The sequence below is a fragment of the Hyperolius riggenbachi genome, chromosome 10, assembly GCF_040937935.1.
Source record: "Hyperolius riggenbachi isolate aHypRig1 chromosome 10, aHypRig1.pri, whole genome shotgun sequence".
Taxonomy (NCBI): domain Eukaryota; kingdom Metazoa; phylum Chordata; class Amphibia; order Anura; family Hyperoliidae; genus Hyperolius; species Hyperolius riggenbachi.
In genome coordinates this window covers 100,172,877-100,200,380 of record NC_090655.1, presented here as the reverse complement: position 1 = coordinate 100,200,380, position 27,504 = coordinate 100,172,877, and the positions used below count along the sequence as shown (strand labels likewise).

At 45.3% G+C, this 27,504-nt stretch overlaps 1 protein-coding gene across 1 annotated transcript in view; it reads left to right on the top strand.

The window, feature by feature from the left end:
• ASAH2 (N-acylsphingosine amidohydrolase 2) overlaps window positions 1-23,897 on the top strand; it is an 85,504-nt gene extending 61,607 nt beyond the window's left edge. The window contains exons 19-21 of the mRNA XM_068258932.1: window positions 11,370-11,429; window positions 14,298-14,386; window positions 23,628-23,897. Coding sequence (XP_068115033.1) covers window positions 11,370-11,429; window positions 14,298-14,386; window positions 23,628-23,814 — 336 coding nt within the window. The 3' untranslated portion in view covers window positions 23,815-23,897. The remainder of the gene's footprint in view (window positions 1-11,369; window positions 11,430-14,297; window positions 14,387-23,627) is intronic.
• Window positions 23,898-27,504: the final 3,607 nt, after the last annotated feature.

The window sequence follows — 27,504 nt, the reverse complement described above, 5'->3', positions numbered from 1 at the left end:
CCCTAAAGAGGAGTTCTGAACCTCTTTCCAGGGTAGATGGGCCCCAAAGAGGAGTTCTGAACCTCTTTCCAGGTTAGATGGGGCCCAAAGAGGAGTTCTGAACCTCTTTCCAGGGTAGATGGGCCCCAAAGTGGAGTTCTGAACCTCTTTCCAGGGTAGATGGGCCCTAAAGAGGAGTTCTGAACCTCTTTCCAGGATACATGGGCCCTAAAGAGGAGTTCTGAACCTCTTTCCAGGATAGATGGGCCCTAAAGAGGAGTTCTGAACCTCTTTCCAGGATAGATGGGCCCCAAAGAGGAGTTCTGGTGTACTTGCAAAGAAGAGAAAAACACAATCTAAATTTTCTGCTTCAATCAACTTTATCTAGCATACGAGTGGACATATTACACGCCAAGAATTAAGACATTCACAAGGCATAAAGCCAAATAAATGTATATGGCATCCAAATTAGTAGGTTATTTTCAGACAATGTTGAGGAAGGTTGGAAGTAAGACAACCTGAGAGCCACACAATAATCCTATATAATAAAACCCCGCTTTCCCTGTGTCATCCTCCTGTCCCTGTGTTACTGCTTCCAGTGTGCATCTCCAAATACATGGCATTTTGGGGACATCTAGGTTTTCCTGCTAGTTTAGTGCATAAAGGGTAGTGCTGCTAATCTGGATTCCGTATATCCGGGTAACCCGGATATCCGAACTTTTTTCAGCTATCGGATTCGGATTCCGGATTTCTGTGCAAATCTGGATAACAATCCACGGATATTTGGTCGCATACCCGGATATCCATGGAAATCCGTCGGATATCCGAATCTGAATACTGTAACTAAGGAGATGACGTCATTGAGCCAAAAAGAGGGCTCCCAGCAGAAGCCCTAGCAACCAATCACAAAGGGGAACTCTGGCCAGCCCCCCCTGTATATAAAGAGGCGGCCATGTTGAGGGAACTCGTCCTTGCTTTGTGACTGCTCACTGAGAGACATCTCCAGTGCTGTTTGGCTAAAGCAAGTGCATTGTACTGTGTTAAACCCAGCGTTTTACACATAAACACCTGTATTATACCACTCTTTTATTGTTGTTTAGCTAGTTTGTTGTATTGTGATTTTAGTTAGTGTGTGTGTCTGTGAGCCTGCAGCAGCTCTGCTAGTTAGGTGTCTGTGTCTGTGTGTGTGCTGTTTGTGCACACAGCCCAGGCCTGTGCTATATTGCCTTAGCTACAGTATAGTTTAGGGCATAGGGATTACTGTGTTATTGTGTAGTCATTACTGCAGTGCTTAGTTGTTAGAGACTAGTACTGTATCTGTGTTAGGTACAGATCACTTCAATTGTGCTGCGCTTGCTGATTGCCAGTTTGTGTGACAGATAGACCGTCCGTTAGTGTGCACACTGTTTTCTTCTTCTACTCAGTTGTCTGTCACCCCTCGTGCTGATTCATCAAAGTCCAACACCAATTTCAATAAAGTGCAAGTACCCCACATCCATCTGATGACATCATCATCACACAATCTTGCACCATGTTTGCCGGCACTGGCAGCCGGGGGAAGGGCATCAAGGGCAAGAAGAGAGGGAACATTGCTGGCACCGTCACCGCCAGCAGTTCTGCCGCCCAGCTGATAGGGGGAGTCATGCTGCAGATGCGCAGCAGCGTGTAGCGGCCATTTTTCAGCAGGGTCGGCGCCGCAAATTGGAGGAGAAAGACGCTGAGCCTGTGATGCAGCTGATGGTGCATGAGCAGGCCACCACCAGCTCTACAACAGACACCTCCACCCCCACCACTACTCCTGTTCGCAGCAGCAGCCGCCCAGCAGTGCAGGGGGACTCGTCGGTCATCATGTCGACCCCAGCGGGCAGCCTACTCTCAGTCAGCTCGTTCTGTAGTCCAGACACAGGGCTGTTACCACTGACTTTGAGAAGGGCATTCTGGGTGCACTGGGGTTTGCGAAGGAGTCAAAGATGGTGACAATGATTGTTTAGGGGGATTCCTTGCCTGAGGTGTCAGCAGAAGGGGAGTTTGGGGGTCATCAACATCCCAGCAATTGTTTGAGGAGGGGGAGTATGCTGATGATAATAATAATGACGAGATGAAGGACCATGACTACCAACCACAGGAGGGGGATGTGGGCTCTAAATCTGAGGAGGAAGATGCATCCATGGGTCTGGCACGGAGGATCTGCATCGTTGACATTGGCAGGAGCCTGCTGCTTCATCTTCAGCCGCTATTACCAGCCACACCACTCAACCCCAGGCCCCAACCACTGCAGGGAGAAAAAAACAGCAGTCCAATCAGGGTGTAAGGGAAAATTACAATCCCCAATCTGGCAGTTTTTTGATCTGACCTCAGTGGACAGCAAGTTTGTGACTTGTAACGTGTGCCAAGTGAAGCTGAGCAGAGGTTGCAACCCCTCCAACTATGGCACCTCCAGCTTCGTCAACCACCTGGCCAACAAACATCTTCACGAGCATGAGGCGTTCAAGAGGCTGAAGGAAGCTGGCACTAGCAGTGTTCTGACCAAAAGCACCACCAGAACCCCCTTTGCCAGTGCCACTCCTGCCGACACCGAGGCCTGTTCAGGCAGTCAGTCCTCCTCAATGGTCTCCTCTGCTCCCTCCTCCTCTTCCCGTGCAACCAAAAAACGCCAACAGACCCTTTTGAGTGAGTCCTTTGTGGTCAGGGCTCAGCCTCCCAGCAGCCGTCGCATCCGCCAGCTGAATGGCCTGCTTGCACAGGCCATGTCCTCCCAGCTCCTCCCATACTCCTTCGTGCAGGAGGGGAGCGACATGCGTGCTCTCCTGCAGAGGGCAGCGCCGGATTGGCCAATACCCAGCCGGCACTACTTCTCACACACGGCCATCCCAGCACTGCACCGCTTCGCGATGGCCAACGTGAAGCGTGGGCTGGATCATGCGGTGGGTAAGCGGGTCCATGTGACCATGGACTCATGGTCACACTCATGGTCAATCTGGTTCGGGACAGACTGGTACCTTTCATTCACTGCACACTGGGTCAGTTTGGTGGAAGAGGGTGAGGAGGGGACAGCAGCATCGGACACAGCAGCAATCCAGTGGGTGGTGCCACCCCACAGCAGAGTCAGGGGAATTGCAGCAGGTTTCTCTGGTCCGGTTCCACCCTCCGGCAAACCTGCCGCCAAACACCCCCGCCTCAGTAGCAGCTTGAAGGCCCGCCACTGCTAAGCGCTGCTGGAGATGGTCAGCCTGGGGAAGCACAGACTGACAGCAGACCACGTCCTGGCCAAACTCCAAAAGAAGGAGAGGAGTTTGCTGACCCCCAGAGGCCTCAGAGTTGGAGAGGTGGTGTTCGACAATGGGGCCAACCTGGTTGCTGCCATCCACTGGGGGAGACCTCACCCACATCCCCTGTCTGGCCCACGTCCTGAACATGGTGGTACAGAAATTTCTGAGCACCTACCAGGGGATGGACCCACTTTTGAAAGCGGCTTGGAAAACGGTGGGTTATTTCCACCGCTCGGGCGGTGCCTCAGCGGTCCTGGAAGCCATGCAGCTGGAGCTGAACCTCCAACGGCACCAGCTCATTATTGATGTTGCAACACGATGGAACTCCACCTTGGCCATGTTACAGCGTCTGGTTGAACAGAGGCAGGCTGTCAACCGAAACCTGGCCAGAGCCACCACAGATGCCACCGTGTTTGGGACCGGCACCACCCACCTCCCGGACATCATCCTGAATGCAGAGTGGGAAAAAATGCAGCTGGTGTGCTTGGTGCTGGCACCCTTCCTGGAGGCCACCAACATGTTCAGCTGGGACTGTGCATCGCTGTGTGAGTGGGTGACCATGGTGTGCATGCTGGACAAGTCCCTTAATGCTCTGTTGGAAGTGGGAGAGGCAGCCTTGATCCAGCAGGAGCAGCAGCAGCAACCTTCACAGTCCACCTCTGTGCGTCAGGAGGAGGAGGTTGAGGACTTGGAGTTGGAGGTCTCTGACCTTGAAGATGAGGGGGAACGGCCGAGTGCAGCTGCAGTGGTGCAGGGGTGGAGAGAGCAGGGGGAGGCTCAGGAATCAGAGGAGGAGGATAGCACTGGGGTGATGAAGAGTATGTGTCAGCAGAGATGGCAGCCCTCTTCCCCATGGCAGCGCACATGCTGCAGTGCCTGCACAGTGACCCAAGGGTCAAGCAGATGCATGCTCGGGAGGACATGTGGATCACCCTGATGCTGGACCCACAGCTGAAGGGGAAGCTGCATCAGTTCCTGCCTGCAGGAGGAGACCCTGTGCGCTGAATGAGAGACTTGCAACGGTCCCTGGTTCAGCACTTGGAGGAAGCTTACCCCCAGACTCCCCCCCCCCCTCTGCCACAGTCCAGCCAGCACAGCAGCAAGTGCCTGCGTCCATCAGCAGCAGGCGCCCATCAAACCTGCTGTCTCTCACAAAGGCGCTGTACGCCACGCCGGTACAGCTGCTGACTGAAGAGGTGCCTGCAGCAGCATGTGGCTATCAAAGCCAGAACCAGCGCCTGACCCGGATGGTGGCAGACTACATGGGGTCCTACAGCGGGCTTGACAGCGACACCCCTGTAGACCCCTTGGATTACTGGTCAAGCACCTGGATATTTGGAGCGAGCTGGTGCAGTATGCCCTGGAAGTCCTTGCTTGCCCCCCTTCCATCGTGCTGTCCGAAAGGTACTTCAGTGCGGCCGGTGGTGTGGTCACCGAGAAGCGCTCTCGTCTGTCCACCCAGTCTGTGGACGGACTGACATTTCTCAAAATAAACCAGGCTTGGGTGGTTGGTGAATTCCTGGCCCCTGTTGTTGGCGAGAGGGGGAAATGAAGTGGCTGGAAATCACTATGCCTGCCTTACTACCCTTTACCACCACAACCTCCAGGCTCCGTCTTAAGTCATAAGCCTGGTTAAAAAATGTTTTACAGCCGTGGTACCAACACACTAGGTGCCATGGTGAACTATGTAAACTAAACACAATTGCTGTGTAATTTTTTTGGAGGTGTCTGAGCTGAAAACTGTCATGTCCCAGATGTGCGGTTGGACTTTGAACACAATGGGCTTGATTCACAAAGCGGTGCAAACTGTTTAGCAGATTCGTGCGAATCGCGGAAAATTGCGCTCGCAAAAGTCCGCGATCATGCGAATCGCTGCACTTTGCGTGTGAAAAAGTCCGCGAACACCACTTCACGTGCTAACTGTTTAGCACACCCATGCTAAACAGTTTGCACCGCTTTGTGAATCAAGCCCCTTGTGGGCTGCACGACCGCTGTCTGGAACCTACTCCTGATGTTAATTTACAGCCTTTTTTTTTGTATTTTTAACTCCCCACATAATAAATTAGTGTTTCCCTTTAAAAAAAAACATGATGCTACATGCATCATTTACCTCAAAAAACGTTTTGGAAGCTATTTATAGGCCACTTCCAGTTTTTCCGAATCCGCCCGGATAGCCCGGATAATGCGTTCGGATATCCGCATGTACGCGGATATCAGAACGTTCGGATCCTTTGCTGGACACCATCTACTCCACCAGTTTGCCGGAAAAATTCCGGCAGTTTGAAAGGAAGGGAGGGGTTCCTCCAATAAATGTAAAATATTTTATATTTGTCATCATGCAGCTGAAAAAAGGCTGCTATTTATTATTATAAATTTAGAAAATAGATTTTATTTCTGAAATCTTGTATTTTTAATTTGGGTCCACTTTAAGGATTTTGGTACAGTTGTGTTCAAAATGATTTATGTTTTGGCCAGTTTGACAATGATTTTGATCATTTCAGTCATCTTGTTTACAATTAAATCAAAGAGGAACTTGTAAGTCAGACAAATATAACATAACATTTATTATGAAATAACCACAAATGTCTTTACTGTGCTCGCCTCATTATCAGTTTTATTCAACCCCCAAGTGACATTCATTCTTAGTACTCAGTACCACTGGTGTAACAATAGGGTCTGCAGCCCCTGCTCCCACTCAGGGCCGTTTTGGAGGGGACACAGCATGAGGGAAAAGCCATGGCCACATTCGGCGGGGAGGGGGGGTGGGCGGTCCCCCCCTCCCTCACCTCGGGGCTCTCCCCTCTGCGCTCCCCTCCACTTTCAAATTAGAGTCCGGGCATCGGCGGGCATTGGCGGGCAGCGGACAGATACATACCTTCCGTGCGCTCCAGCGTGCGTTCCTCTCGCTAGTCTCTGATGCGACTTCCTGTACGGATGGAGAGCACGGAAGGTATGTATCTGTCTGCTGCCCGGACTCTAATTTAAAGTGGAGGGGAGCGCAGAGGGGAGAGCCCCGAGGTGAGGGAGGAGGGGGGGGAGTCCCCCCTCCCAGCCGAATGTGGCCATGACTTTCCCCTCATGCTGCGTCCCCTCCAACCCCCACAAAACGACAAGAGAAATCACCTCGTGTGCTGACAGCAAGGCGGCTAATTCCGCGTCCAGCGCGGCGGTTTGCACACAGAGGCATGCGTCTGGTACTGGGAGTGAACGCGGAAAAGCCACCGCATGTACTGATAGCGGGGCGGCTGGTTCCGCGTCCAGTGCGGCGGTTTGCACGCAGCAGTATGCGGCTGGTGTGGCTGGGTCTGTTAGTTCACACAGATTCAGGAATACGCGCGCGCTGAGAGGCAGAACTTTTATGATGGCCAAGGGGGGATCAGCTGACCAGGCTGGTCAGCTGACCTCAGAGCTAGTGGCCATGGTCTATCACTTAGGGGTGGCGCCAGAGAGCGCTACTCTATATATAGTTACGGCTGGACAGTCACAAGTTGTTTGCCGTTGCGAACACTACGTGGAAGCACTCAGACCTTAGTCAGATCCAACAGTGTGTTTGAACCAGGAGGACCTGGGAATTCACACTGAGCCAGATTACTACTGTATTATTATTGTGTTATACTTCAGACTAGTTCCAGGGTGTAGAGACTACGGACCTCACACCCAAGACTAGGGAACTTGTGTTATCATTCTGTTATACATCAGACTAGTTCCAGGGTGTAGAGACCACGGACCCCACACCTAAGACTAGGCATTGTTGGATATCTGTTATGACCTATTGCTTTCCTGACTATCCCTCCGCTCGCTGATTCGGTACCACGCATATCTGATTATCTGTTGCCAACCCTGGCTGTCTTGGATATCGAACCAGCCTTCTGTCTTTGTACTTTATTTGTCCGTGTGTTGCCGACCCGGCTTGCCCGACCTCGAGAGCTATCTCCCCTCTTTAGGAGATAGTCTCCAGATCAGTTAGTGACATCCACCTTAAGGTGTCACTCACTCTCTGACCCTTCCTACTTCAGCCTGAGACTCCACCCCTTGGAAGATCTCAGGCTGCTGGAGGGTTCTCGTGCTTCTCAAAAGAGCAGTGTTGTCCACACTGCCAAAGACCACCTGCTCATCAGGTGGATTACTCAAAGTATACTGTTGCACCAAACACTCACTATATATACAGGTGTCCAGAGGTTAGTACTATATCTGTATTGTTGATGATTCTGCAGATCATCAATAATCGGGTATATATCTGTATTCTTGGTGATACTGCAGATCACCAATAATCAGATTCTCTCTGTGTGCTGACACCGATCGTTACACACCTCTTCTCTTATCTTCCTGGACCATTCTCTTGACTTCACCATGTTTGTAAACACACCAGTAAATGTCTAGAAGGAGCTGAGTATCACAGTCATTTTAAATCTGCCTAATTGGTGCTTATTATGCTTGATTGCTGCTCGTTAACATCCACAGGAGTTTTCAATACCTGATCGAAAACACTTGATTGAACCTCTGTTCTTAAGAGTAGTAGTCTTTAAGGGGTTGAATAATTGTGTCAATGAAGAAATCACAAAAAAACCCATTTAGTACTGTATTACAAAAACAATTGATGTAATTTTAGTTGCATTTGATTCTTTAAAAAGTCCTTGTAAGATTTCATTCTGAACACAATTACAAATGTACACTAAATTCCCTAAAACCCTTTACAGCATTGGGGGTTGAATAATTTTGAACACAACTGTATGTCTAATTTGAGAGATATGTCACAAGTCTGATGTACAAATGATTTCGATAAATTATTGGCCCCTACCATTTACAAAAAGTCTTTGGCTGAGATTCAGAGAAGTCTACTGACACATAAATGTGAGCAATGGATCCATATTCATCTCAAAAATTGGGATAAATATATCCCAGATCCTGATATAGGAAAAACAATCATACAGGGTAATCTTTTGGTACTTAATTTAATGATAAGCGAAACGGAGAGGGAATCACATTTCAAAATGATACACAGAGCAAAATATGCTTTTAATTTGAAATGTAAGCATCCCCATCTCGTTATACTCTGGTTTGCCCGAAATGCAAAACAGCCAATGCAAATATATATCATTGTTTGTGGACTTGTCCCAAGATATCTGATTACTGGGGTAAAGTTTAACATGATATAGCAGGTGTATGTGGAGTGGATATTGATTTCTCCCCACAGTTATGTTTATTTAACTATATGGATCTGGGAGATCCAGAAAAACAAATGATAAAAATGGATCCTATAGGAAAATCCAGACTTCTGCTTCTCATGTTACTGGCTACATGTAAGACAATCTATAATACATGAATCTACCCACCTGTGCCCAGCATCTGGGATCTTAAGGAGGATTTGGTTCATATGCTAGACATAGACAGACAAGAGACATTGATGCATAAAGAAAAGTCGACCAAACGTTTCTTTACAACATGGAGAAATGTTATTACAACTACATATACTACTGCGGAAATAAAACAGATGGTAGATCCCTTTAAATATACAACTTGGTATGCTTACGCAGATTTGCAAGGTACTTTGGGATGCTTACATAATATTTTACAGAAATGTCTAGTGTTTTTTTTTATTGCGCCAATGGTGGGAATGGGAAGAGGGAAGTTGTTTTTGTAGGGAAAGGGGAGGGAGAAAATCTTGGTTCCTATATTATTATTATTTATAAAGCGCCAACATATTCCGTGGCACTGTACAATGTAAGAAAACAAACAAGGGATACATAATGATACAGACAGTAATATACATCAAATATGAACACTGATACAAAATACAGAACTGCTGATTACAATTTGATTTAACATGATGACTAAAATGTATAAATGTCTAACAGAGTGCAAGCAATTAAATTAATAACATTCCATGACACAAAAGGGTGAGAGCCCTGCCCTTGTGAGCTTACAATCTAAAGGAATGGGGTGGAAACAAGAGGTGGGGAAGTATACAGTATATGTATAGGCAGTGTGTAATTAGATTATATGCATTTATAATGTTCTATTATAAATAGATGCACAATTTTATGTGTCAGATTTTGCAATGTCTGTTTTATGTTTTCAATGTACCGTATATGGAACAAAAAATAAAACATTGTTTAAAAAAATGGGATAGCTAAAAAAAATGGTCATTTTTAGGAGTAGGAGGATAAATACAATTGTTTATCTCATCAGTGTATTTTCATCTCAAGTTCACTTGAACTACATAATCTTCCAATATTTTACTGCACATTCTAGTAAACAAGAACTTGTGTGCATTCTTGATAAAGCTATGCAGCAATAATATAGGTGCCAGCTACTTTGCATTAGATTTTTTGAATGTGTTAATCAAAAAGAGTGGATAGCGGAACACAGTTCCAGCATATAGTTGCAGCATGATAGAGCTCAGTAATATATGGACAAAATAAGATTTATCACCAGAACTTACTATAGCAAGAGGTTCTACTTCTTTGGATGAAGGAACAAGCATGCCCGATCAATTCAAACAATTTCGGGCCAAAGTCCATTGAATGTATCGATTGAGCAAGCTGGAAAATCTTGGTCCAACATGGTTGATCTGTTGTAAGGTGGTAACCGACAAACGCGGCAGACCCCCGGCTGCTGTCCCCACAAATTTAAGTGTCTCTAATCAGATAGAGATCTGTCTCTTAGTCAATCTGTGCATACATCATTGCTGGATGTATGCGCACCTTTGTTATCCTGGCCTGTGCCTATGTGGGTCGTAGCATGATTTGCAGGGTAACGGTAAAAAAGGGCGCAGGAGGCTAGTGGACAAATCGGGCGCCGCCATTCACTCCCATAATAAATATCGTTTACTGGGCACCGAACAGGAAAAAAGGGCGCCCGAGAATAATAACGTTTTCCAACGCCGCCCGAAGATTTTTAATGTTTTATAACTGCTTGTGATGATTTACGTTTCCTATTTCAATAAAACATTATTTTAAATGTTATCCCTTACTGTTTGTAAAACATTATTATTCACAAAATAAAGCGATCAGTACGTAACGTAAATTGTAATATATTTTATCCCTTACTGTTTCTAAAACATTATTCTACACACAATACAGTGATCACTAAGGAGGGTCTTAGGTTTAGGCACCACCAGGGGGGGGTCTTAGGTTTAGGCACCACCAGGGGGGTCTTAGGTTTAGGCACCACTAGGGGGGTCTTAGGTTTAGGCACCACCAGGGGGGTCTTAGGTTTAGGCACCACCAGGGGGGTCTTAGGTTTAGGTACCACCAGGGGGGTCTTAGGTTTAGGCACCACCAGGGGGGTCTTAGGTTTAGGCACCACCAGGGGGGTCTTAGGTTTAGGTACCACCAGGGGGGTCTTAGGTTTAGGCACCACCAGGGGGTCTTAGGTTTAGGCACCACCAGGGGGGTCTTAGGTTTAGGCACCACCAGGGGGGTCTTAGGTTTAGGCACCACCAGGGGGTTCTTAGGTTTAGGCACCACCAGGGGGGTCTTAGGTTTAGGTACCACCAGGGGGGTCTTAGGTTTAGGCACCACCAGGGGGGTCTTAGGTTTAGGCACCACCAGGGGGGTCTTAGGTTTAGGTACCACCAGGGGGGTCTTAGGTTTAGGCACCACCAGGGGGGTCTTAGGTTTAGGTACCACCAGGGGGGTCTTAGGTTTAGGCACCACCAGGGGGGTCTTAGGTTTAGGCACCACCAGGGGGGTCTTAGGTTTAGGCACCACCAGGGGGTCTTAGGATTAGGCACCACCAGGGGGGTCTTAGGTTTAGGCACCAATACGGGGTCTAGGGGTTAGGGGTAGGTACAGGGAGGGTTACTTACTAATTTTTTTTTAAACGTTATTATACATTTCACTTTTTAAACGGAACATTAAAGTTTTCACAATTGCCGATTTCATGCACATTATTTAATGATTTATAACTTTATAAAACATTATTTTTAAACGAAATATAGTACATTATATTTTTAAACGTTATCCATGTTTATCGTTTAAAACCCTGCGTCCTTTTGTCCCAACGCCCCTTTTTAACGTACGCGATTTGCAGTAGCGGCAACCATGTTTTCCTTAAAGGCTTTGCATGTTTACTCTGTTATGCCTGACATTAATCATTGTCTACAACGTGTGTTCACAGGGTGAAGTAGCTTCAGTAACATTTGTGGCTGGGAACCCCAGAAATTCTGTGGAATATATGGTGAGTATATGCCTTCACCCTTATTTTTTTTTTTTTAGTTATCACAGCTATGTAATACGTTTGATACATGTAGACTTATTATACATTGATATCAATAGCACCACACATTGTTTGGATGGAGTGAGATTTGGGTGACGCAGCAATCATACCCCCACTCTAAATCCATTTTGCTTACTCTATGGACCTCTGAGACCCCTAAGGACTACATATTCTCTTTATAGATGCCTGCTATTGTGTATAAAGCCCAATTGTGTATTATATAATAATAATAATAAAAATAAACAGAGTGCCTTATTTGAGATGATGGAGGTTTGAAGCAAGTATAGATTCGGTTAAATGTACTTTGCAGCACTCTACTACACAAATGTACTTCAAAGCAACTCAGTCTCTCCTTTCGTTCGTGTTCATCATCCACCCTTCAGCTCCATACACAGTGTCCTCTTTTTTTCATGTAACATACATGTTTAGCAGCCTCTTTCATGTCCAGCTTCCTTGAGCAGAAGCTCTTTCTCTTATGTGTTATACCCATTTGAAACTGCCCTTTTCATATGCAGGAATCTGTCTTTCATGTCCAGCCTCCCCGTTGGGCAGCAGCTTCCCGAGACCTGGGCCTTTGTAGCCTTTCCAGAAATCTGGACTGGCCACAAGGTATCCATAGTGAAAAACATTTCCATTTTTTACACAATCAGCTGTGCCAATTACATATATTATTTTTAAAATGTGCTGCAGGATATACCTATTTGGGAAAATACTCAGAAACAAATGACTATTATTGTCCCCTAGCACCTAGGTTCTCAACACATGGTATGCATACTCCATAGGGTAGGTCAGGGGGTACTTGGACTTTTCATTCCAATCTATTAGAGAAAGTTCTTCAAAATTAAAAAAATGGAAATCATATGGCATCTTGAAAAAGTATTTATAATTATTTAAAGGAACACTATAAAACCAAGTGTTCTAAAATGACAATTTACAAATAATAAAGAAGAGTACTATTACTTGCGCCAGTCAACTAAAACGCTGGTCCTTTAGTGATTTTGGTGCTCCTGGTGCTTGCTCCCAGTGCTGGGTAGTGTCAGTAGTCTGTACAGAAAAGTAAGGGGAGAGGGAGCGCTCCAATGGTGCATTAAACTTTTTATTTATAAAACACGCAAAAAATATTTCAGATCGCTTTGGGAGGCCACCAACTAGCTCTCCCGCAGCTCCTGAGCTTGGCCAGTGCTAACAGGAGTGGTGGAAGTCGGGGAGACGCGGACAGCGGGTGGATCCTCCTCTCAGCGTGCCATCTGATGTCACAACGCGCCCCGGCGCCCGAACACGCCTTCTTCGGGTCCGCCCGATGTCCGCGTCGCCCAGACTTCCACCGCTTCTGTTAGCTCTGGCCAAGCTTAGGAGCTGCGGGGGAGCTCTTTGGCGGCCTCCCAAATTGATCTGAAACTGGAAAAGTTTGTAAGTGCAATATTTTTTGCGTGTTTTATAAATACTGTAAAAGGTTTAATGCACCATTGGAGTGCTCCCTCTCCCCTCTCTAATTTACAAATAATGTCTAAGTAGCTGTGTAAGCATTTTCCTACTTTTCATGTTAAATATCAGAGGCAAAAACTGTAATTTATTGTGTGCAGATTTTAGCTACGTTTGGAATGTCTAATTTGCAGAGGTGAATCTCTGCAGTCTGATATGCTAAGAACAGTGTAATATTGAAGCAGAGTTATATTAAAATCCTGTCAGGTGTCGTGTTTCACACACACAATTACATATGTTTATGTTGTACATAAGATACATTTCCTCTGCTCTCTGCAGAGAGCTCAGTCAGAGACAGGCAGAGCTTTCTCTCTCACACACACAGAGTTAACAGATGCACTGTGAGGGAATTCCTTTAATAACATCAAATACTGTTTTATAAACATTTATATGTAATTATGGCATGATGCAACAAATATTTATGTATCAAGTTGTACTTCAGATGTGGTTCCCTATAATAAGGAGGCACTTGGCCAATGCAGACATTAATAACGGGGTACATACTATAATAAAGTTGAGAAACAAAGCTGTAACAGATGTCTGTCTGAGTGAGTAGACCCACCAACCACATCCATGCTCTCTGTACTTCAAACCGGTGTCTCATAGATTCATCTAAAGTCCTTCTCTTACTTGCCTCAATGCAAAGCAAGCAGGTTTTAAAAAACATGTAGTGGATTGCAGTCACCTTACAGCGATAGGTCCCTGGTTCGAATCCCAGCCATAGCACTATCTGGATGGTATTTGTGTGTGGGTTTCCTCTGGGCACTCTGGTTTCCTCCCACATCCCCAAAACATACAGATAAATTAAGTGGAATTGGATTTTCCCTAATTTGGCCATAGACTACAATGGACCTATGACTATGGCAAAGATTAGATTGTGAGCTCCTCTGAGGAACAGTTAGTGACAAGACTGTGCACTGTGTAAAAGTGCTGAGGAAGAGGTCAGCACTATACAAATACATATATATATATATATATATATATATATATATATATATATATATATATATATATATATATATATATATACATTACCCTTGTGAGGAAAAGCTTTTGACTGCAAAACTTTTAATGAGTTTGGGTACACTTTAAAATTTCGGTCACATTGTGGAAACACTCACAATGTTTTGGAATGCGCTTGATGTGTTGGCATTTTCACCTTCCTCTTCCCAGTTGTCCTGGGTGGTAACGGTGGTCGTTACATATGGTCTGTGCCTTGTTCCACCAAAAGCAAGATGTTCCTTTTTATGTAAGAACTACTGTAATATATTATTGGTGACTCTACTACTGCAAGATGGTCTGAAAAGTATTATTGCTGAGCTGAACCATATGTATCATTAATCTTAGAGTGAGAAGACATACCTTTCAGTGGAAAAGTATGAAAGCGGAACAGGAACTTGGCGTACAATACATAACGATGCCTCATGGGAGACAAGGTAACAGGTGTCTTCATATTTTGTTCAGTCAGAGTGGAGTTTGTTCTTTGCACTGAAATATGTTTCAATAATGCTACAAATGGAAGCTGAAAATGGGACAATACTTGGTTTATTTAATGTGCGAATGAAGCAGCTCATAGCAGCCAAGTATAATTCACTGAAATGTGATTGCTATAGTTTACTGCGTTTGCCATATTGTGCTTGGCATGGTTTGCAGAATAAGCTCATCTGCATGCAGAAAATGATGGACAGCCTCAGGTGACATCATACTGTCAAATAATGCTTTTTCCACAGCACTATGTATATTGGAGACAGATGCAATGGGGTAAACTAGCTCTAGGAAGTGTGCTAAAATTCTTGCAGTGCATACAGCATTTTATAGGATACACTGAGCAAAAATATAAACATAACTCTTGGTTTTGCTGCCATTTTGCATGTGCTGAACTCAAAGATCTGTAACATTTTCTACATGCTTAAAACCCATTAAAGTAGCCAGGGCCGCCATCAGAAAATTTGGGGCCCCTCACACGTCATCAGACCTGGCCCCCCCCCTCCCTAGGCCCACCCACTGGTTGCTGTGCCTGCACACAAACCACCCCACCCCGTGTCTATGCGCAAAGTGCGTGATGCGGCAAAAAGTGGACATGACCATGGCATGTTGTGGGTGGAGCCAAGTACTAGCAAATACAGGTAGTCCCTGGTTAACAAATGAGATAGGGACTTGTAGGTCCGTTCTTATCCTTTATCTGTTCCCTTTTGTCCCCCTCTTTCCTTCCTGTGCCTCTTTTGTCTGCCTCTCTTCCCCCTGTGCCTCTTTTATTCCCCTGTTACCTCTTGTACCCTTCTGTCTCAGCTCATCCCCCTGCCCTAGCCAGGCATAGGTGCCCCCAGTATAGGTAGCCAGGTATACGTTCCCCCAGTATAAATAGCCAGCTATAGGTGATGCCCCAGTGTAGGTAGCTAGGTATAGGTGGTTCCAACCCCAGTATAGGTAGCCAGATATAGGTGGTGCCCCAGTATAGAAAGTCCACTAGAGTGGGCTCACTCATCTGCTCCCCACGTTCAAGCGCTGATGTCACTATTCTCTCAGTGCTGACAAAGCGATTTACTTTATTAAGTAATCAACTTCAGTATGATTGATCGGTGACCTACACACTACAAACAATATTCTATGCGATTCACCTTCACATTCGATCTGATCGATGATGTGTCTTTATGCTCTGAATGCAAAAATCGATTCAGAGTCGATCGAATGACATGTGAACAGTAGCCGATTCCTGTGCGATTGACCGATATCTTGCATCCTGTTCGATCGACTAAGCTGGTTGATTCAACATGATATCAGCCACTTTTCATCTTTTGGGAATTCTGGAACACACTCAGTTCCCTCTCTATTTGATAAAATGATCGAAGGAGTGGTCAACTGTACAGCCAAATCGCTGTATATGTATAGCTACCTTTAAGGTGCCTATATACTGGTCGATTTCTGCCATCGATCGATCGTTTCTATACAATCGATCGATCAATCAGAAATCAATTCTATCAAATTACCCATTCGATCGCTTTGCGGCCGATTTCCATTGATTTGATCTATCTGACAGGATGGAAAATCTAGGTCAATCTGCTGCTGGCAGCAGATTGATGGCCTATAGAGTTGCATTGGATCTAATGGTCCAATAATGCATTTAGATCGATTTCCAATAGATTTCATTATGAAATCTATTGGAAATCTGTTCCTAGTGCGTGGCACACATCAGATAGATTCCTGTCAGATTGGACTTGACAGGCATCTGCCAGAAATCTATCTGATGGTTGAATCTGCTGCAAATCTATAAGTGTATGGCCACCTTTACTCTCAAATATTGTTCACAAATCTGTCTAAATTTCTGTTGGTGAGCACATCTCCTTTGCCGAGATAGTCCATCCAACCTCTCGGGTGTGGCATATCAAGGTGCTGATTACAAGGCATGAATATTGCACACAGGTGTGCCTTTCTCTGGCCACAATAAAACGGGGGGGGGGGGGGGGGGGGTGGAGAAAAACAGTCAGAATATGGTGTGGCCACCATTTGCCTCACACAGTGCAGCACATTTCCATTGCAGAGAGTTGATCAGGTTGTTGATTAAGTCCTATGGACTGTTGGTCAGTTCCTCTTCAATAGTTGTGTGAAGTTGCCATATGTTGGCAGGAACTGGAACACACTGTTGCATACGATGATCCAGAGCATCCAAAACATGCACAATGGGTGACATATCCGGTGAGTACGCTGGCCATGCAAGAAGTAGGATGAATTCAACCAGAAATTATGTACAGATCCTTACAATATGGAGCCATGCAGTATCATGCTGCAACAGGAGGTGATGGTTGTGGATGAATGGCACAACAATGGGCCTCAGGAACTCGTTCAGCACCTTTGTGCATTCAAAATGCCATCAATAAAATGCTCCTGTGTTCATTGTCCATAACACACTTTACATCTGCCCATACCATAACTCCATCGCCACTATGGGCCACTTGATCCACAACGTTGTCGTCATCAAATGCTTACACACAAGACACCACACACTCTGTCTGCCATCTGCCATGAACAGTGAAAACCAGGACTCATCCGTCAACAGAACGCCTCTACCACATGCCAGGCGCCATCGATGCCCACTTAGGTCGGTTACGACGATAAACTGCAGTTATGTCCAGACCCCAATGAGGATGAGGAGCATGCAGGAGACCTTCCCTGAGATGGTTTCTGACAGTTTGTGCAGAAATGTGTTTGGTTATACAAACTAATGGTTGCTGCAGCGGTCTCAGACGATCATGGAGGTAAACATGCTGGATGTGGAGGTCTTGCACTGGTGTGGTTACACATAGTCTGCATATGTGAGGCCGGTTGAATGTACTGCCAAATCTCTGAAATGCCTTTGGAGCTGGCCTATGGTAGAGAAATGAACATTAATTTAATGGGGAACAGACATTGCTACAGTCAGCATGCCAATTACTTGCTCCCTCAAACGTTGCGACATCTGTGGCATTGTGCTGTGTGATCAAACTGCAAATTTCAAAGTGGACTTTTATTGTGGCCAGTCTAAGGCACACCTGCACAATATTCATGCTGTTTAATCAGCACCTTGATATGCCACACCCGTGAGGTGGGATGAATTATCTCGGCAAAAGAGAAGTGCTCACTAACACAGATTTAGGGCTGGTGCACACCAGAGCGGTTCTGGAGTGTTTTTTAAAATGCTTGCGGGGGAAAACCGCTTGACTAATGAAAGTGAATGGGATAGTGCACACCTGAGCGGTTAGTTTTTTTCCACTAATGCAAACTCGGGGGCTGCTGCATTTTTTAGATTTCTGAGGCGTTTCTACCTCAATATTAAAGTATAGGAAAGTGGAAAACTGCTCTGAAAAACGCTAGATCAGAGCGGTTTTCCAGGCATTTTTGTTACAGAAGCTGTTCAGTAACAGCTTTTACTGTAACAATATTTGTAATCTGCTACACGAAAACGCTCCAAAAAAACGCTAGGCACGTTTAGAAAACCTCTCTAAACATGCCTAGAATCGCTCTGAAATCTACTTCAAAAACCTCTAGCGTTTTGCAAATCTGCTAGAGGTTTTTGGTGTGCACTGGGCCTCAGACAGATTTGTGAACAATATTTAAGAGTAATGGGTCTTTTGTGTATGTAGAATAGTGGTTCCCAACCGGTGTGCCGTGACACATTTATGTGTCGCAGCAGCACCGGCTATGTGTCGCTGCTCTCTGCTCGCCACTCATTTCCCCTGCTCCATCTCCTCCCTGCTGCTAAGATCGCCCTCCTCCTCCTCATCTATTACAACAGGGCTACAAGAAAATGGCCGCCGCTGTCTACAATTGCAGACACCGGAGGCCATTTTCTTGTAGCCTTGCACTAACTAGAAGCAGAGGGCGGAGGCAGATCATCCAGGATGGCAATGACATATTTGCAGATGCAGTCATCCTCACCCAGCATACAATCAATTTGCGTTGTGCCCACTGGCTTCCTCCGTCTCTGACTCTGCCCCACCCCACCATTTCAGTATGTCATCGGCTTCAGGAGGCTCAGGCTGCGTGGTGCAGATATTTAAAAGAATTGTTTCAGTTCAACTGTGAGGGTGGATTGGGCAGGACTATGAGGCAGAGGAGTGTTCCTTGGATGTCAGCAGGCGTGCGGTCTCTGCAGCTGCAGAGTGCAGAGCGGAGGGCAAGTGAAAGCAGGAAAGGTAATGACCATCATTATCACACGTGTATTACTGCCTCAGGGACCTACCACTCCCCTGAGCATGCTGTTTACTGCAGGGAGGTTCACACTGGTGGTTGCTTGACACGCACGCACGCACGCACGCACGCACGCACGCACGCACACACACACACACACACACACACACACACACACACACACACACACACACACACACACACACACACACACACACTTTTACTCTCTCTCACACACATTATTGTGGCAGCCTACTGTCCCTCCAGCTACTTTATTGGGCTAGCAGCATATTATTCCATATCAATAATATTATTTCATATTATTCCTGCAACATATTAAGTGACGTGTCACGGATATCTGAATGTTTGGCGTGATGTGTGAAAGTGTTGCATTTATATTTTTGCTCAGTGTATGCACACATTTTTAATTACATAGTAAGGGAGCCTTGAATCCTTTTACATGTTCACAATAAAAAATAACTGAAGTTTTATTTAAGTGGAACTATAATCAAAATATCCTCTCTGCTCCAATTGATCACCCACACCATAAGAACCTTTATAAACAATGATTTGCTAGATGAGCTATGACTAAGGAGCCATGTGTTTCTTGCTCCAATACGTGGGAGCTATTGCAATGTTTTGTCCATTAATGCTGCAAAAAAAAAAAAAAATAGATTTTTAAACTCATCAACGGTGCAGCAGGATTCTCCTTTCAAATCGACATGTATATGGCTTGCTGATTCCCTGCTCCCAATGGTATGTACAGTGTGCTGGTTGTACAACCCATTTATTGTTTCCTATTTGCTAGATAGGTACTAAAAAAAGGCTTGGTTCACACTGCCATGAAACATGGTCTATTTAGCGGTCCATTTAGAGTCTGTATTGACAACCGCATTGAACGGAATGGCAGGTCATGGATGAAAAACTGATGCCTTTTAAAAAACTTTGCTTTTTTTAGTAGGAGGGCTTTTTGGACCCTTTTATCCCCCTATACATTCCTAGTAGTTTGGGTCACCCTGAGCTGCTTGGTTACTCTGTTGTACTCGTCCAAGCCCTATTTCATACAGCCTTATCAATCCCTGCCATGTACTGATGAGGACCAAAAGTCTGAAACAGGCTGTCTACATGTGGGTTTGATATGGCTGTGTAAAACTTAAAGTTATAGGCTTGCTATACACCAGCGGTTCTGGATGCTTGCTTGGCTTAACAAGGGCGAAAAGGGATAATTTGCATATTTAGTAGTAGTGCATTGTGGGTAACCACAAATGTTCATTTATAACTGAATTATTGCAAATTTCTTTCTGTTTTAAGAAGGCAATTACACCAAGCTTTGCTTTTTTAGTAGGAGGGGTTTTTGGTCCCTTTTATCCCCCTATACATTCCTAGTAGTTTGGGTCACCCTGAGCTGCTTGGTTACTCTGCCTTTTAAAAACTGATCCATTTGTAGTTTTTTTTTATCCTGCAGTGTGAACCTTCCCTAAATTAATTTCACTTTGTTCAGAAGCTTATCAGTTACAAGCTGCACTGCTGCACCAAAAGTGGCCATAGTTTTTGCTGTGCGATGGAATTTTCGATTCGATCATTGTATTGTAGTGTTTCCTAGTTTTCTCAATCAATGAAAACTGGCCGACATTATGTAGAATCAACCAACTTCGTCGACTGAGCAGGATGGAAAATATCAGTTGATCATACAGGAATCCGCTAGTGTTCACATGATTTTTATCGATTTGGATGAGAGAAAAGCGGCCCATTAAATAAGCACCAACCAGCTGATAATAAATATATAGTCACAAAAATCTTTATTTATAACACATGATAGAGCCACAACATCTAGTTCATATGCAGTATATGGAATAATTGATCATAATATACCCATATGCTTATACCAACACAAAGATAAAAAAACAGTTAAAAACACATAATTGCACAGCCAAGCCATCTGGTCACTATTGCACATCCCCACAATGGTAAACCAATCAGTAAGTAAATCTATCTCCACTCAGGGTTTAAATAAAGCCCATGAAGTTAAGGAACCCGGGTTCAGTCTAAAGTGCAGTGCATAAACCAAATAACAAACATCATTTCATATAATACATGTTGCAAATTACATAAATTCATGTGATATCAACCTAATACTGAGCAGAGCAGCCCATAGATAAAGTGTACAGAGTGAGTGACAGAAAATAGTGCTGGAAAAAATATTTATACTTAGACCAGGTCTCAGGGCCGGATTACCGACCAGGCAACAAAAGCAGTCACTTGGGGCCCCATTCAGAGTCAAAGGGGCCCCATCAGCACATAAACCAGCCTTTGCCATCCTGTCAGCCGTGGCTTTATGGTATAATGGTTAAAGGGACTCTGAGCAGTGCAGTAACTATGGAAAGATGCATATCATTTTAAAGCTCTCTTTCTCCTCTTTCCAATGATATATAAACGGCTGCTCTATGCCTTTTAGTTTTCGATATTTTCGCGATCGAAATCGCGGCCACAGGACGACTTTTCTCCAAAGTTGGCAGCTCGATTCAGCACAATGCAATGAAATATAAGGAACCCAGGGGGATATAATTACAAACATCATGCTGGTAGGTGTGAGGATGTAATGAATTAGTTGTGGGTATGCTTAAAGGCATATCCACAGGCACTGCTTGGAGTCCCTTTAAGGGCTCTGCCGCTGACACAGGAGACCAGGGTTCGAATCTCAGCTCTGCCTGTTCAGTAAGCCAGCACCTATTCAGTAGGAGACCGTAGGCAAGTCTCTCTAACACTGCTACTGCCTATAGGGTGCGTCCTAGTGGCTGCAGCTCTGGCGCTTTGAGTCCACCAGGAGAAAAGAGCGATATAAATGTTATTTGTCTTGTCTTGTCAAATGGTGCCGTGCGCTGCTGATTGTCTTCAGAGCCAGGCTCTCCTCCTAGGTCCCCCTCCTGCTACTGTGCGCTCTGCCGCTGCCCACTCCACCCTCCCTTCCCACAGAGAACCACAGCTGCAGCAAGAATGATAGCAGCAGATGGCAAACGCTCACTCACCTATCCATGATCCAAGCGATAGAGATCCCGTCATCTGAAACCCATCTGTCTCTTCTACAGTGCAGCCGCTCGCTCTGAACTTCCTGATTCTCAGATCAGACAGGAAGTAGTAATAGTAGTAGTAACAGAGCGGCAGAACTCTAGAGGAGACAGATGGGCTCCGGATGACGGGACCTCTATTGCTTGGATCGCAATAGGTGAATGTGATTCATCTGGTGCTGTCATTCTCCCCCACTGCGGCTGCCTTCTCTGCTGGACTATCGTATTCACTGGGATGGAGGCTGCATGGTGGCTGTCTAGTTTGGGAGGAAATTGGTTGTTCGGTGGTGGGAGTGGTTATGTAATTCTGTCTGGGGAACGGCTTCCGGTTTGGCGGTGTCCAGAGCTTTCTGCTATTGCCAGGCTGGAGATGCAGGGGGAAAGTGCTGCTGCTGTGATATCTGGCGCCCTCTTCACAGGGGTGCCCCAGCCCCTGAGTGCAAATGTCCCAGCCATTCATCTCTCACTCTGCATTTTGCCGCTGCTATTCCCTGCATTGTGCACCCACAGAGGAAAGCGTGCTGTTGCCCATAGCAACCAGTAGCTCGGCTGCCCGGTGTGTGCGGAATATTGCTGTGCAGCTGCATCTTCTGATTCTATTACGACATGATGGGGGGGCCCAAATCAGTTACTTTGCTTAGGGCCCCATTTAGCCTTAATCCGGCTCTGCCAGGTCTGAATGAATGGGAGCGCAGGATGGCTAGGCAGGCAGAGGTTACCCTCAAAGTAAGTCTCCTTGAGAAAGCGGACGGAGTTCCGCGGAACTAGTGAGACTTACTTTGAGGGGAACCTCAAAGTAATGTGCAATAGTGCAATAGTGACCAGATGGCTTGGCTGTGCAATTATGTGTTTTTAAGTGGTTTTTATCTTTGTGTTGGTATAAGCATATGGGTATATTATGATCAATTATTCCATATACTGCATATGAACTAGATGTTGTGGCTCTATCATATGCTATAAATAAAGATTTTTGTGACTATATATTTAGTATCAGCTGGTTGGTGCTTATTTAATGGGCCGCTTTTCTCTCATCCAAATCAATATATATATTGACCCTAACACATCCAGTACTTATACATAGGAGTGCGGATACCTTTCCTTTTTATGATTTTTGTCGACTAAGAATCAATTTTTGGTTTCAAAGCATGGAGGCACAACATTGTTTAGATCAAATGTAAAGGAGTATCGCATAGGCTTGTATTGTGTGGGCCAATAGTCCATTGACTTTCGATCAACCACACTGAAGTTGATCACCCATTAAAGATCACTTTGTTGATTGAAGCAAAATTGCTAGATGTATGGCTACCTTTACTGCCATTTTACTTAGATGGTAAGGGTGAGTAAACGTAGCAAAGAGGTTTTTTTCAGGATTCAGTGTGACTGTAAGTAGAGATGTCGGCGAACCCCTCACCCTGTACTACTTCCGGGTCGCTATGACATGAGCAACGTCATGCTCATGCGCAGAGAGTCCGCGCCAAAAGGCGCGTGATCAAAGACGCGCACCGCTGGCCCAACGCAGCCGTACTACTATGGGTCATAGCGACCCGGAAGTAGTAGTGGCCCATAGAGATTACATCTCTAACTGTAAGCAAAGAATAGAAAGTTTTCCTCACTGGAACAGTTTTCTGAATAGATGTGACTTCATACATCCATTGCAATAGCAGCTCCCATCCCTGCTGTATTCAATGCTGGCAATACTTGTGGTCTTTACACAGATGGCATTACGTTAGGACAAATGTAGAATAACAGTATGGGCAATAAAGAATAGGCAAACACGTTTCTATTGATTGTAATACCAGACAGTAATTTTGCAGCAGATGTAAAGATGGCATCACAAGAGATCCACCTGTGCTTGTATTTAAGAAGTTGACAGGTTGTACGTAGTTTACTGTCCATTAGATAAAGCACCTATATGTAATTATTTCACGCTTACCTTGTCTTTGTACAGATATTACTGGTATAAAGGAACCGGAGGACAAAGCAATGCTACAATTGAATGGCACATACCTACCACCACTGAAGCAGGAATCTACAGGATTCATCACTATGGTCATTATAAGCAGAGACTGATTCCTGTTAACATAGTGCCATATGAAGGAGTTTCATCTGAGTTGCAGATCCGTTCACTTTACTAATAGATGTATGAGATCCTTCAGTTTACAAGTCATGTCAATGATTCAGGAGGACTGACTTGACCCATCACATCACAATCAACAGAATTATCTTGTAAATATAATAGGTGTACACACCATCATTAAAGTGTACATAATGAGATAAACATGTATATGTACAGTATAAAGCATATTAATAACTAGACTGTTTTACTTGCTTTATTTTGCTGCCTGAAAGAGGTAGTTTTTATACATGGATGTGACAGCTTCTGTCTTGTTGGTACCTTGTCGGGAATGTAGTAAACATCATTATTGTCGGTTATTTTTCTTCTTTTGTCTTTGGAATTGTTGAGCTCTGTATGTGCCAAACCCAATTCCAGGCATGATCCTGTCATGCTTGGCGAAATAAAGATTCTGATTCTGATAAGCAAATTACAGCCATAAAAGTTTTCCTGGCAGAATACAACTTCTGAGGACGGGAGAAGTAATACAAGGTCAATAGTTCATGTATTTTTACTCTGAGACACTTAATAGGCTACCACTGATTAGAGACAGTAATAATCCGAACATTTGTATAGCGCCTTTTTCTTGTCAGACTCAAAGCGCTCAAGAGCTGCAGCCACTAAGGTGCCGCTCAAGGGGCCAAACCCTGGTCTCCCATGTCAAAGGCAGTGCCCTTAACCAGTACGCTATCCAACCACATTCAACCTACTTTGTGAATGTTTCAATATAAAAGAAACCATGGGATACTTAAAAAAAGTTATTTTTATGAGTGTGAATGTCTGTAATATACTGTCACTTTAAGGTTCAATTCACACAAGGTCTGCATTTTTTATGGAACTGATGGTGGATAAAAATGAATCGGTTAAAGACAGCAATTATCTTTTTGGACATCTGACTGCCTTGTGATTACTCCAATGGGTGGCATGCATCCACTCTGAGGTGGCAGCAGCTCATGCAATAGACCACAGCATGTCCCTGGAGTGGTCCATGTAGTGTGGCTGGATAGTGTACTGACTAAGTGCACCACCCCTGACATAAGAGACCAGGGTTTGAATCTCGCCTCTTCCTATTTCACTAATCCAGAACCTTAGTCTGTAGAGAGTCCTTGGGCAGGACTCCCTGGTTGCCTATTGTACGCACCCTAGTGTCTTCATCTGTCAAGCGCTATGAGTCCAACAAGAGAAAAGCAGTATACAAATGTTATAATTGTTACTATTATATTGTATTCAAACAATATGAATACACTACTGCTGAGGCTGTTGTAGTGTGAAATGGGTCTAAAGGCCCATTAACCTCCTGAGCGATAATCCCGAGCTGAGCTCGGGGTATATCGCGGAGGAGGATTTCTCAGGCCCTGGTGGGCCGATTTGCATAATTGTTTTTTGTTACACGCAGCTAGCACTTTGCTAGCTGCGTGTAACTTCTGATCGCCGCCGCTCGCCGCCGATCCACCGCTACCCGCCGTGCCGCGCGGCCCCCTCCCCGACTCCTTGCGCAGCCTGGCCAATCAGTGCCAGGCAGTGCTGAGGGGTGGATCAGAACTCCCTCTGACGTCACGACGTCCATGACGTCGGTGACGTCATCCCGCCCCGTCGCCATGGCGACCGGGAAAGCCCAGCAGGAAATCCCGTTCTGAACGGGATTTCCTGCTTACTCTGATCGCCGAAGGCGATCGGAGTGGGTGGGGGGATGCCGCTGCGCTGCGGCTATCATGTAGCGAGCCCTGGGCTTGCTACATAATTTAAAAAATAAAAAATTGTAAAAAATAGTGCTGCGCCACCTCCTGGGCGATATAATTGTATCTGAGGTAATTAACAGGGCGCTCTACAGTGTTCAGACACGCTATTCAGATACAGACATGCAATAACATCTATTACAATGTAGTAATGTCCATCAACATTGTCTAAGCTGTTTCAATCATCATAATAAAATTAAAATTGATTAAAAGAGGGTAAAGAAAAGTCCCACAAGTCTTCCTCCAATCTTTCTCAGGGATGACGCTGTACACTTTTCCTGACACATACAATCAAATATGCGCTCACCAGAGATGACAGCTGCCCCTCTCAGGATCAGCCCAAAACACTTTTGGCCCAGCCAGCAGCTCCTCGAGATTCAGGTATCCTCTCCTTTCACCTAGTCACTCCAATCATAAGAGAGACTCCAATAGTGTGATACTGTATGGTAAGGGTTAATCACTTCCACCAGTGCACCCAGTTTACACAGCGGCACCCCGTGCTCCACCACCAAAGATCAATAAAGCCTCTCACCGTATTGCCTGGCTGACCCAGCACAGACCAGCAGTAATCACTTTGTAGATGGCATCACATTTCCTTCTTACAATAGCATTTGTCCTAGGGCTCAAAGAGGGCCAAACATAGTGTGAAACCTTCTTTATTAAAAAAACGTAAAAGTAGTGCACTTACAACAACGTAGATTCAAATGCGCATATTAAAAATATCCATCGAGCTCGTTCAGCGTCCCTCGCTCCTTAGGCCACGCCCAACTAGTTTCGTCCTATGACTCATCAGGGGCTACGGCCATTCAGAGCGAGAGGACGCTTTATTCTCCCTCCCCTACATCACATGATCCATTGCGTACAGGGGTTTTGCATGATTCACTCACCACTTCCTGAATCAACATGATTGGCATTGACATCCTCCTACATCCCAGTCATAGCAGCAGCGGCTGCCAATTGGCTGAAAAACTTTCCTCCATTCCCCTTAGTGTCAACGCTGCAGCGAAACTGCATCCAATCCACCTGTCAGAACTACATTACCCATGATTCCCTCCTTTCTAGCATCTATCCAATTGACAATGTACTAACAGCTCCTAATTTCTATTAAAAATCCTTAGTAAATATATAACAAGGGGGCATTTAATAAGACTAGTTAGTTAACTTTTCCCCATGAGCTAAATACGCTCATAATAAACTGAACTTCCCACAATTCTTTGTGTTAAAAAACGGACTGCATTACCCTTAGCTTCTATGACGGCTGTGCTAGTCCACTCATCTTGTTGCCATAAAAACACCCAGATTATTGTGACTTGCTTAACTGACAAGTAAATTGAGTTAACCCCACGTATTTGGCTACACTAAGGAGCCAGTAATAACCACTCCTACCCAGAGCCGGATTAAGGCTAAATGGGGCCCTAAGCAAAGTAACTGATTTGGGCCCCCCATCATGTCGTAATAGAATCAGAAGATGCAGCTGCACAGCAACATGCCGCACACACCGGGGCAGTCGAGCTAATGGTTGCTATGGGCAACAGCCCGCTTTCCTCTGTGGGTGCGCAATGCAGGGAATAGCAGCGGCAAAATGCAGAGTGAGAGATGAATGGCTGGGACATTTGCACTCAGGGGCTGGGGCACCCCTGTGAAGAGGGCGCCAGATATCACAGCAGCAGCACTTTCCCCCTGCATCTCCAGCCTGGCATCTCCATAGCAGAAAGCTCTGAACACCGCCAAACCGGAAGCCGTTCCGCAGACAGAATTACATAACCACCCCCACCACCGAACAACTGATTTCCTCCTAAACTAGACAGCCACCATGCAGCCTCCATCCCAGTGAATACGATAGTCCAGCAGAGAAGGCAGCCGCAGCGGGGGAGAATGATAGCACCAGATGACTCGCATTCACCTATTGCGATCCAAGCAATAGAGGTCCCGTCATCCGGAGCCCATCTGTCTCCTCTAGAGTGCTGCCAGTCTAT